Source organism: Pistacia vera, unplaced genomic scaffold, assembly GCF_008641045.1.
Source record: "Pistacia vera cultivar Batoury unplaced genomic scaffold, PisVer_v2 Contig405, whole genome shotgun sequence".
Classification (NCBI taxonomy): Eukaryota; Viridiplantae; Streptophyta; class Magnoliopsida; order Sapindales; family Anacardiaceae; genus Pistacia; species Pistacia vera.
The window spans coordinates 658876-671944 of NW_022196230.1; the positions used below are offsets into that span (position 1 = coordinate 658876).

The following is a 13069-nucleotide window of genomic DNA, read 5'->3' on the forward strand; positions in this document are numbered from 1 at the left end:
AAACTGTGTTGTATCTTCTGATCTTTTCAGTTTCTTCTTAATAATTTTAAGAAATGAGGCAAATTTCTTTCATTTGAATATGTAACGCTCAAATCCTACATATGTCATGTGTCGCTCATTTGTTTTTGCTTCATTTGGTCCATTTGGTCTATGTTACGCAAGGGATGGCTGGTTAGTAGACTTAAATACTAATGTAAGAAGTGACATGCATTATTGTAGTTCAAAATACCATTATGTGAATTTTTTTGACATTTTTAATGTACTTGGATATAATGTTTACTACCTTTGTAATAATATAATGTTTAAGGGTACGTTAATAGTTCATTAAACTTTTTTAACATTACGAAATTCATCCTCAAGTTTAGTTGACTTTGATGGTTCTGATTACTAACACAAACTATTTTATGCAAATACAAAACAACCCTTAAACACCTTCTTCTTCATTTAGAACGGTCTATAGTCCTCTCATAAACCAATTGAAAACACAAAATAATTTTTCTAAACCTTGCATAAACATTACACTCTTCCTATAATACATTTCTAAATTGTACTCATTTTAGCCTAAAACACTTCTTCTCCTCAAGATATATCTTCTAGTCTCTTCACGACAACCGCAATTTCATCAACTAAAACATCCTGCTTAGACACTTCACACCGGAAATAGTATAAACAAATCTTCAGTGAAATTGAGATCAAATCCTTAGAAATCAATTCTTGGAATAGTAATTAGTAATTAGTTCTAGTGTTGCATTTTTCGTTTGATTGATGGACATTCTTGATAAACCTCTTTGACTCATCAATTCCAACAACCCATTAGGTTCCTCCATCTTCCCCGCCTCGCAAAGCCCACTTATCATTGCAGTGAACGCCACCACATCAGGCTGCAAACCTCTTTGATTCATCAATTCAAACAACCCATTAGCTTCCTCCATCTTCCCCACCTTGCAAAGCCCACTTATCATTGTAGTGAACGTCACCACATTGGGCTACAAACCTATTTGACAAATCAATTCCATCAACCCATTAGCTTCCTCCATCTTCATCTCCTTGCAAAGCCCATTTATGATTGCAGTAAACGTCACCACATTAGGCTGCAACCACCCTCTTTGATTCATCAATTCAAACAAACCATTAGCTTCGTCCATCTTCCCCACCTTTCAAGACCCACTTACCATTGTAGTGAACATCACCACATTAGGCTGTAAACCTCTCTGACTCATCAATTCCATTAAGCCATTAGCTTTCTTTATCTTCCCCTCCTTGCAAAGTCCACTTATCATTGTATTAAACGTCACCACAACAGGCTGCAATCCTTTTTGACTCATCAATTCCAGCAAACTATAAGCTTCATCCATCTTCCCCTCCCTACAAAGCCCATTTATCATTGTAGTAAAAGTCACAAAATTAGGCTGCAAACCTTCTTGATTTATCAATTCCAACAACCCATTTGCTTCCTCCGTCTTCCCCTCCTTGCAAAGCCCATTTGTCATTGTAGTAAATGTCACCACATCAGGCTGCAAACCTATTTGACTCATCAATTCCAACAACCCATTAGCTTCCTCTATCTTCCCCTCCTTGCAAAGCCCATTTATCATTGTAGTAAATGTCACCACATCAGGCTTCAAACCTTTTTGACTCATCAATTCCAACAACCCATTAACTTCCTCCGTATTCCCCTCCTTGCAAAGCCCATTTATCATTGAATTAAAAGTCAGCACATCAGGTTGCAACCCACTTTGATTCATCAATTCAAACAACCCATTAGCTTCCTCCATCTTCCCTACTTTGCAAAGCCCACTTATCATTGTAGTGAACGTCATGATGCGTTGTAACTACAACATGCAAATTAGCCAGTGCACTAGTCGCACAAAGTAATAAAGTGATGAGTGAGTATTGTTCCCACGAGGATAGTATTACTAAGTACTGATTTCTCTAGTTTAAGTCCTAATTGAAGAAACAATAAATTGGATTGATGGAAAATTAACAAACTAAATACAAATTAACAAATATAAATGAATGATAATGAAATTAAAGCAAAACCCAACAACTTAACTAATTAAACAATGCTAAAAGAATGCTAGGGTGTTGATTTCACCTAGATACGCTAACCCAATTCATAGAATCTATTACCCAAGTTCTAATTCCTTGATTCAAAATCGAATTCCCTAAGTTGTAAAACATACCTTCTCAGGCTAAATTTCCCTACTTATCCCTATTAATCTTCCGCACCCAACAAAATGAAGATTAATAGTTCAAAGTTTTTTAAGCTTTATGGAATTCTATCTAGATTTCATAGATCGCTAAACCTATCTCTAGCGTTTTCTTAATCTAAGGTATTTAGCCCAAGAGGCACAATCAAAAATCACTTCTCAGTCTCATTGTGAAAAACACACATTTGAATGGTGATCAAGCATCCAAAAGTCATTAAGCAAAGAGATAAACACTTAATCTCAAAGTAAATCAATTCGTATAAATTTGAATCATTGTATCAAGATTACATCAAACCCTAGCTAAAAAACTCAATTCATACTCAAAAACGAAATAAAATAACAAAAATAAACTGAATCAAGATTCATCATTGAAAAACAAGCAAAAGATGGAGAAATCTTCTCTAATTTGAAGCCCAAATATTCAATACACTTCTCCTTCCAAGCTGCCTTCCAAATGACGAACCAAGCCCCTTTTCTCTTCCTTTTCGCTCTAATTTATACCCCTCTCACTTAAGGATGAAGCCCTAGCAAGCCAGAACGCATCATTTTATTTTTACATCTGATGCAGGTTTCGCCACGGCGAAGCTTTTTCCTTGCCACGGCGAGGAACTTTGGGGCCACATTTGAGCATGATAGAGTCTGAATCTTGAAAAGTTAATTGTAGCCCTTCCAATTATATTTCTAATCATTCAAGAATCAGCACAATTAGAGGTCTAAAGCTCAAGTTATGGCAGAAATACTGAAGTACGTCCAAAGACGTTTTTTCTTCAATTCCCAACGTACTTTTCATGACTTCAAGCCAAGTTTTCACCCTTGTCCGGTCAGAATTAGGAAAAACCCAAAACATGAAAGTTGTATCTCTGCTTCTTAGCTTTCCAAAGCTTCTAAATTCAGGTCATTCCGAGTTTTCAAGCTCAAGTTACACAATTTACGCTCAAAACTATCATTTATTCAAAAAATCATCGTTTAGGTCTGCAAAGACAAATTAATAGAATTAGGTAGCAATTATGACCCAAATTGTATGAAAAGTATCCTAAATCCTATCAAAATTCAATGCAAAATCATAGTGTAAAATATGATTATCACGTCACCAGATTAGGCTGCAAACCTCTTTGACTCATCAATTCCATCAAGCCAGTAGCTTCCTCCATCTTCCCCTCCTTGCAAAGCCCACTTATCATTGTATTAAACGTCACCACATCAGGTTGCAAACCTCTTTGACTCATCAATTCCAGCAACCTATAAGCTTCCTCCATCTTCCCCTCCCTGCAAAGCCCACTTATCATTGTATTAAACGTCACAACATTAGGCTGCATACCTCTTTGACTCATTAATTCCAGCAACCTAAAAGCTTCCTCCATCTTCCCCTCCCTGCAAAGCCCATTTATCATTGTATTAAATGTCACCAAATTAGCCTACAAACCTCTTTGAATCATCAATCCCATCAACCCATTAGCTTCCTCTACCTTCCCTATCTAACACAACCCCTTAATCAAAGTCACATACGTAATCACATTAGGCATAACCCCAAACACAGCCATTTTCTTGTACAACCTCGTAGCCTCCGAACTCCTATTCTCCAAACACAATCCTTTAATCAAAGAAGTCAAAAGTCACAACATTTGGGTTAAAACCCCACCACAAAATCCTCCCAAAAACAACAAAACCATCACATACTTTACCCACATTACAAAACAATTAATTAAAATATTCAAAGTAATCAAATCTGGCAACAACCCAACTGAACCCACTCTCTTGTAGAACAAAATAACGTCTTTATAAAACCTTTTCTTAGCAAGAGCTCCAAACAACTGGTTGAATGAAGAAATCGGTGGTTTGGGTTACATATGAGTCATTAAACAAAAGAAATAGCATGCTTCGTCAAGAGAAATAATACCTTTTTTACAATGTTTTTGAAGGAATTTATCAAGCCTCCTTACCCCTTCAATGTTATGTACTGAATCTTTTGGTATAGTTGCAGTCACTTTACATGAATTTGTCAATAAAGATGAGATTTTGGTTTTAGTAACCCTTTCAGAAGAAGAATAACAACGACGAAGAAAGGTTTTGGAGGCCATTTGAGTAGCAGCGTTTGTGGATTATCTAGGGTTCAAACTGGCTTAGTCTTTTGTGGATTTACATTTAAATAATACAATCTCACCCGAAATGAAAGTTTGCAAGTATTTATCTGAAACCTATCACTTCATCTCATTGTATCTTTAATGTAATGACAAGTGTTCTTCTTTACTCTTCATCTTATTTTTAAACCATATTTGCTATATTATATTACAACATTGCCATTTTCTCTCTTTTCTTTATGCTATTTGTGTTAGGAAACGATCCATATACGCAGCAGAAAACAAAAATCATAATGCAAGGATCATTCCAAAGAGCTAGGATCAGAGGTATAATTTTATAGTTTATATTATAGTAGAAATCTGCAGAAAATTAATCTAGAATTTAAGAAACCATATGCACGTTTGGAGGCTCCTCCAAGTTTGTCTCTAAACATGTTTTGCTACTGACCCAAGTGTAAGATCGAATCGACATAGTCCACACAAAGACAATCGTAAGGAATTAAGGAGGGATTTGCTAGATCCTCCTTAGCCTTAAGAATCAAGATGAAATGAAGAGTGTTTGATTTTAGGCAAAAATCAATTCTGGCGTGAGAGAGTTTAGGGGCTGTAGCTTTTTCCTTTTCAATGAAATGAAAATAATGAATGACTTATTTACTTTCAATTAACACTTTTCTTTTATAGTGATGTTTTTAATTGCCCTATTCCCATATAGAATAGGCTTGGGCTCCAACCCAAACACCCCATGTTTCCAAACACTCCCAATTAGATATTTATTTTAATTCATCATTATCTTCAATTAAAATCAATTAATATATATTTAATATATATATATTAACATTTAACAATAATGATAATTTATTTAAATAAATGCTAACACATATTTAGATGTAATTTCACTTATTTAATTTTTCTAACAAATTAAATAAAGCTACGACCTCAGCAAATTTAATTGCACTGTGAAATTACCAAAATACCCTTTTGCCTAAAAAGATGAAAACACCCTTCTTACTTCCTGAGTCTTAAATTATCTTCTATGTGTGTGACCCATAGGCTCCTCATCATACTGGCAGTGTATAGTATCACGATTAACACCAATTAATCATCTCACTTATACATAGACCAAGATTGGCCCCTAGCAAGGCATTATGGCCACCCGATAGATTCGGATTCGACAAAGTAGCTACCTGTAAACGATATGGTTACCATACAATTTGATCCTTTCATTATACGTTATCTCGACGAGACAAAGGCATAGAAATAGTGTCAACCTTTGGTTACTCTCGATATTAGGTATTCAGTTTCTGGACCAATGACCTGTATTATAAACTGGATAGAGCAACTGTAATGACTTCTTTCTACTAGTATATTTTAGAACATATATAATAAAAACATACATACTTAGCATATGAAAAATAGTTGGGCTCAAATTTTCTTTACTTATAAAATACAATTCTTTACATATACCAAAATAACAAGTACAAAAACTTTAGCAACGGTGGACAGTAATGCCAATTCTCTCTGCTTGTCGACTTACTCCCGACCGCACCTATTTCCTGCAAAACATGGAAAAAACAACGGGGTGAGCACAAAAATGCTCAGTAAGTAAATCCCTTATCTCTTCTCCTTCTTTGGTTCTTTCCTTAATTCTCTTCTTCTTTCTTTTGTTCCTAGTTCTTTCTCTTTTCTTTCTCTGTTTCTAATTCTTACTGTTTTTTCTTTCTTCCTAATTCTCGCTGTTCTTTCCTTCTCTCTGTTCTTTCTTTCTATTCTTTCTATTCTTTCTATTCTTTCTATTCTTTCTAACCATGATGGAATTCATGGTAATATACATGAATGATATGCATATGCAATAATGCATAAAAATGCATCTTTCTTTCTTCTTTCTATTTCTTATTCTATTTCTTTTCTTTTCTTTCTATTCTTTTCATTTCTTTCTTGTCTTACTTGCTCAAGCTTCTCTTTTCTTTCTTGTTCTTGTTCTTGTTCTTTCTTATTCCTTCTTTTCTTATTCTTATTCTTTCTCTTCTTATTCTTATTCTTTCTTCTCTTATTCTTGTTCTTTCTTATTCTTGTTCTTTCTTATTCTTTCTTTTTTTATTCTTATTCTTTGCTGATCAGACTCGGCTGATGCATGGATTCAGAACCTTGGCCGTGTGAGTGAGTATAGTCCTCATCTACATGCACTCTTGCGGACTGTACAAATTCTTTCTTTCTTCTTAGGCCACTCAATTAAGGTGGCATGCATGTAGGAATTCTTCTTGGTACAACCCTCATCCACATACACTCTTATGGGTCATACAATTCTTCTTCTTCTTATGCCACTCAATTAAGGTGGTGTGTATATGGGAATTTCTTCTTAGCACTCACAGTTCCCCATGACAACAACCTATTCTTTTCTCTTCTTTAACATTTTTTCTTTCTTTAATTCTTTAGTGCTTTTTCCTTCTTTCTCTTTAGTCTTAGAGTGTTTTATTCTTAAAATTCTTTATTCTTTCTTAAGTACTACGTATATACAAATATATGCATATGATGGCTCATGCTTAGAATTCTTACTTAATTGCACTCATGAAATGCAAATATGCAATGTTGCATAAAATTAAGGTTTCTACTCATACTCATTCTTCTCTTAGTTTTTTCATCAAATAATAAATGTGTATATACAAACTCTACTTTAACTATAATTCTATTTGTTTCTTAAACCATCCAAAATGAGAGTAAAACTCTCTTGTATCATCACAATCCCTATCACGGCAAAACACTCCCAAAACTTTCTTAAACTCTTCCAATTTCAACCAAACTTCAATCTATCATCATACAATCAAAAACACTTCTCATACTCCAATATATCCAACAATAAACATAAATAATCACCAATCTCATCTCAATTTCCCAACAATCATAACATCATGCTTAAAGAAATCTCTACTCAATTGATTTCTTAAACTTTAACTTTAATTGGATTTTGAGTTGGATTTACTTACCTTATACTTGAGTAGTCTCCACTAAAGCTCTCTATTCTTGTTGGACTCAAATTTCCCCTTAACCCTAAGCATAAACTTAATGAGAATTCAACTTCTACACAAGTAAATCTTATATAGATAGAGCAAGAATTCTTACCTCTTGTTGCCTAGAACCAAAACCTTGTCAAAATCCACTCAAAAGCCTTAAAAATTCCTTGGAAAATTGAGTGAAAAGTTGAGAGAAAATGGAGAAGGAAAGTGGCGGTGGAAGAAGAGAAATAAGGGGGTTGTAAGACTAAACCCTTAATATCTTATTTTACAAACATACTTTCCCATTTTGCCCTTACACTTTCTTAGAAATTCCGTCTTTGTCCCTTAGTCAATTACCATAATGCCCTCATTTTTATTGCATTCTCCATGAAATTCTATCTCTTTTCACTCCCCACAATTTCAACTAATTTTGAGTGAAAAGACCATTTTACCCTTAATACAAGTTTAAGGCATTTTCTTCACATTCTCTCAAAATAACTTTAACCAAAATCAACTAAGGACTATAAAAACATAAATTAAATTATATACCTCGGTGTGGGCGTTACAATTCTCCCCCTCTTATAAGAATTTTGTCCTCGAAATTCAAACAAACAACTCTGGGTAACTGTTCTGTATATCCTGCTCCACCTCCCATGTAGCTTCTTCAACTTTATGATTTCTCCAAAGGACTTTCACTAAAGGGATACTCTTGTTCCGGAGCTCTTTAATCTTTCTGTCCAAAATTTGCACTGGATGCTCCTCATACACAAGATTCTCTTCCAAGTCTACATCCTCTATGCTTAGAATATGGGAGGAATCATTTATATACCTACGAAGCATCGAGATTTGAAATACATTGTGAACTTTGTCCATACTGGGTGGTAGTGCTAATCTGTAGGCCACCTTTCCTACTCGCTATAACACCTCAAATGGACCAATGAATCTCGGTGCTAACTTTCCTTTATTACCAAAACGCATCACCTATTTGTAGGGGGAAACTTTCAGAAAAACTTTGTCCCCCACTTCAAACTCAACTTCTTTTCTTTTCAGATCAGCATAGCTTTTCTCCCTATCTTGGGCTTGTTTCATTATGCTTCTGATCAGTTTCACATCTTCTATCATTTGCTAAGTCATTTCTGGCCCAAGAGCTATATTTAACTCATCTTTGTCGCCCATCTCATCCCAATGCAGTAGAGATCTACACCGTCTACCATACAAGGCCTCGTAAGGAGCCATCTTAATTGTAGACTGGTAGCTATTATTATAAGCAAACTCCACCAAGGGTAACATCTCATGCCAGGATACTTTATAATCCATACAACATGCTCTCAATATGTCTTCAAGCACTTGATTTGTTCTCTCCGTTTGGCCATCTGTCTGAGGATGATAGATAGTACTAAAAGCCAACTTGGTACCCAAGTTCCTTTGTAAACTCATCCAGAAAGCTGAGACAAATCTGGAATCTCTGTCCGATGCTATTGTCTTGGGTACACCATGAAGTCTTACTATCTCTTTAATATACATCTAGGCCAATTGATCCAAAGTGGTACTCTCCTTTACTGGAAGAAAATGGTCTGATTTAGTCAATTTGTCTACAATCACCCATATAGCATTGTATCCTTTCTACACTCTAGGGAGACCTGTAATAAAATCCATCGAGATACTCTCCCATTTCCATTCAGGAATACTAAGTGGCTGAAGCAACCCTGATGGCCTCTAGTGTTCTGCTTTCACTTGCTGACAAATCAGGCATTTAGCTACAAACTCTGCAATATTTTTCTTCATACCTGGCCACCAATAGCCTTTCTTTAAATCTTGATACATCTTGGTTGCTCCAGGATGAGCACTGTACGGTGTGTCATGAGCCTTTATAAGGATTTTCTTTCTCAACTCATCATCCTGAGGAATACACAACTGACTCCTAAAACGGAGGACATCATCCAACAACTGAAACTCTGATGTCTTGCCCTCATGCACCTGTTGAACTAGTTTCTGACACCACTAATCGGTTAGTTGCTTTTCTTTAATTTCTTCCAGTAAGGTAGACTGGACCTCTAACCTGGCAATCCTTCCTGGTATGACCTCAATCTGCTCTTTACACAACTCTTCTATTAACTCTTTCTTTCTTATGAGTCGGGACAAATAAGCTTTTCTGCTCAAAGCATCGGCTATTACATTAGCTTTCCCTGGTTGATACTTAATCTCACACTCATAATCTTTAACCAGCTCTAGCCATCTTCTCTGTCTCATATTCAACTCCTTCTAAGTAAATAAATACTTTAAACTCTTATGGTGGGTGTAGATATTACTCTTGGCACCATAAAGGTAATGCCTCCAAATCTTCAAGGCAAAAACTATTGCTGCCAATTCTAAATCATGTGTAGGGTATCTTGTTTTGTACTCTTTCAATGGACGAGAAACATAAGCTATAACCCTACCTAACTGCATCAATACGGCACCAAGTCCCTGCAGTGAGGCATCTGTATAAATGTCATAATCTACACCCTCTTGTGGTAACACTAACACGGGAGCTGTCGTTAATCTTCTCTTCAACTCTTGAAAACTCTCTTCATAGGCAACTGACCATATAAAAGGAACTCTCTGTTTGGTAAGAGTTGTCAATGGCTTTGCCAACTGGGCAAACCCTGCCACAAACCGGCGGTAGTAACCAGCTATTCCCAAGAAACTCCTCACTTCTTTTTCTGTCTTCTGTCTTCGGCCTTTGCCATTCTAGGATTGCCTTTACTTTACTAGGATCCACTGAAATCCCTTCGCTAGAAACAGTATGGCCCAGAAATATCACCTGATCAAGCAAGAACTCACATTTAGAAAACTTGGCATACAACTTCTTTTCTCTTAGTCGCTGCAGCATAAATTTTAAGTGTGCCTCATGCTCTTCTCTCGACTTCGAATAAACCAGGATGTCATCAATAAATATCACTATAAACTGATCCAGACAATCATGGAACACCCAGTTCATTAAGTCCATAAAGACTGATGGGGCATTAGTTAACCCAAAAGGCATCACCACAAATTCATAATGCCCATATCTTGTCCGAAAGGCAATCGTAGCTACATCTTGTTCTGCCACTTTTACCTAATGATAACTTGACCTCAAATCAATCTTGGAAAATACTGCTGTACCATTTAGCTGATCAAAAAGATCATTTATCTGAGGTAACGGGTATTTATTCTTCACTGTCACTTTATTCAACTCTCTGTAATCAATACACATCCGTAAGGACCCATCTTTCTTCTTTACAAACAAGATTGGAGTTCCCCAGGAAGAATGACTTGGTTGGATAAAACCTTTATGTAGGAGCTCTTGGAGTTGCTTCTTCAATTCTTGAAGCTCGGCTGGGGCCATTCGGTAAGGGGCTTTAGATATAGGTGTTGTTCCTGGTGCCAGTTCAATACTAAACTCAACTTCTCTTTTCGGAGGCAAACCCGGTAAGTCTTCCGAAAATGCATCTGAAAATTTTCGGACTAGTGGCACACGCTGCAATTCTGGTTGTAGGACATCTCTACATTGCACCGCTATATACCCAGAACACCCTTTTCTTAGCATCTTTCTAGCCTTCATGCTACTAATCAACATACTCAATTGATGGCCTTCTCCGAAACTAAACTTATCTCCACTATCAAGATTAAATCTTGCTTTCTTCTTTCGACAATCAATTTCTACTCCATACCTCCCTAGGAAATCCATACCCAAAATTACATCAAAGTCAGGCATATCAAACACTATTAAATCAGCTACTAACTCCCGACCATGGATCACCACGGACTCTCCTGACAACATCTCATGGGTCACAACACTAACCCCATCAGGTAACTCTATCTTAATGGGTCAACTCACTCTAGTAGGTTTCAAAGCTAATCTTTCTATCATCCCATAAGATATAAATGAATGAGTGGCTCCAGAATCAATTAAAACATAAAGAGGAACTGCATGAAATAATAACTAACCAGTAACAGCTGATGGGTTAGCCTCTACTTAACCTTGTGCTACTGTAAACACCCTGGCATTAGTGCCTCTGGAATTATGTGCTATAGATGGAAGAGGAGATTTACAACCTTTCATCAGATGCCCTGGCTGCTGGCATCGATAACATACATTACGGCCTAACTCTCTCAGACACTCTCCTGGATGAGTCTTCCCACATTTAGGACATGGGGGAAACTCCACTGTTTTCGACAGTTTATTTTGCCAATCTTTTATGTTCTTCTTTGGCTGAAACTTCTTCTTATTCTTCACTTCTCTATTTCTTGCACTCTCAAATCTTTCTCTCTGTGGAGCGGGAAAGGGTTCACTTGGTCCTGCTGGGGTGAGCTTGTTTACAAAAATTTATGCCCTTAAAGCCCGCTCTAAAGCTTCACTATAGGTTTGAGGGGGCTCAGCTCCTGTCATTATATCCTGGGCTATCTCTGGCTTCAAACCATGGACAAACTTATCTCTTCTCAATTCTGCGGTACTGACTATTCCGGGCCTGGCAAGGGAATTAAACCTCATAGAATACTCTTTCACTTCATTGTACTCGGCCCTTGCTTCAAATTAATAAACTCTTGTATCTTCTCATGTACCCGATCCACTGTTCTGTACTCAGCATCAAACAATCTTCTAAACTCACCCCAGGTCATCACAGGAACATCATGAGTGTCTTCCATCAATTCCCACCAAATTCGGGCATCCCCCCGAAACAAGAAATTGGCATACCGGATATTCTCCCTGTCCGTCATAGTAAATAGTGCCATCGTACGCTCAACGGACCTAAACCATTTTTCTACCACTAAAGGGTTTGTTGTACCTTTAAATTCTGACGGCTAATGTTGACTTGGAAGCCCACAAATTGGTTCAATCCGATTCTGTATTGTCTGAGGTACTGACCTTTCTCTTTCTCCTCTAGGAGGCGGTATTTGAACAGGGGTTTCAACTCTTTCTGGTTCAACTCTCCCCTGTCTTTCTACTAAGACGTGCTGTACAATTCCCTGTATTCTAGCTTCATCAAGGGTAGAGAGAGTAGGTTCTGATGGGTTAGAAGGTTCCCCCGTACTCACTGTTTTCTTACTACTTGCTCAGGTTCTACGTCTCATCTACAAAACAACCCCCTTTAATCAACTCATGAAACACTTTAAGTAAGGAAAGAAAATTTAACTTACAACGGCTGGCTATGGAACGTCGCGGTGGTGAGAGTGGCACACTGTCAAATTCCAAAATCTTTGCTCTAATACCAAAAATGTAATGACTTCTTTCTACTAGTATACTTTAGAACATATACAATAAAAACATACATACTTAGCATATGAAAAATAGTTGGGCCCAAATTTTCTTTACTTATAAAATACAATTCTTTATATGTACCAAAATAACAAGTACAGAAACTTTAGCAACGGTGGACAGTAATGCCAATTCTCTCCGCTTGTCAACTTCCTTCCGATCGTTGCTCACCTATTTCCTATAAAACATGGAAAAAACAATGGGGTGAGCACAAAAATGCTCAGTAAGTAAATCCCTTATCTCTTCTCCTTATTTGGTTCTTCCCTTACTTAATTCTCTTCTTCTTTCTTTCGTTCCTAGTTCTTTCTCTTTTCTTTCTTTGTTTCTAATTCTTACTGTTCTTTCTTTCTTCCTAATTCTCGCTATTCTTTCCTTCTCTCTGTTCTTTTTTCTATTCTTTCTAACCATGATGGAATTCATGGTAATATACATGAATGATATGCAAATGCAATAATGCATAAAAATGCATTTTTCTTTATTCTTTCTATTTCTTATTCTATTTCTTTTCTTTTC

General features: G+C 36.6%; 1 protein-coding gene across 1 annotated transcript; it reads right to left on the reverse strand.

Annotated features, from left to right (window-relative positions):
* Window positions 1–579: 579 nt before the first annotated feature.
* LOC116142113 (pentatricopeptide repeat-containing protein At5g39710-like) lies at window positions 580–12033 on the reverse strand. Its single transcript, XM_031427560.1, has 6 exons — window positions 11910–12033; window positions 3717–3801; window positions 3529–3581; window positions 1418–1469; window positions 1173–1365; window positions 580–636 (listed from the first exon to the last, which is right to left on the reverse strand). The coding sequence occupies exons 1-6, from the start codon at window positions 12031–12033 to the stop codon at window positions 580–582; spliced, it is 564 nt and encodes a 187-aa protein (XP_031283420.1).
* Between the last annotated feature and the right edge of the window lie 1036 nt (window positions 12034–13069).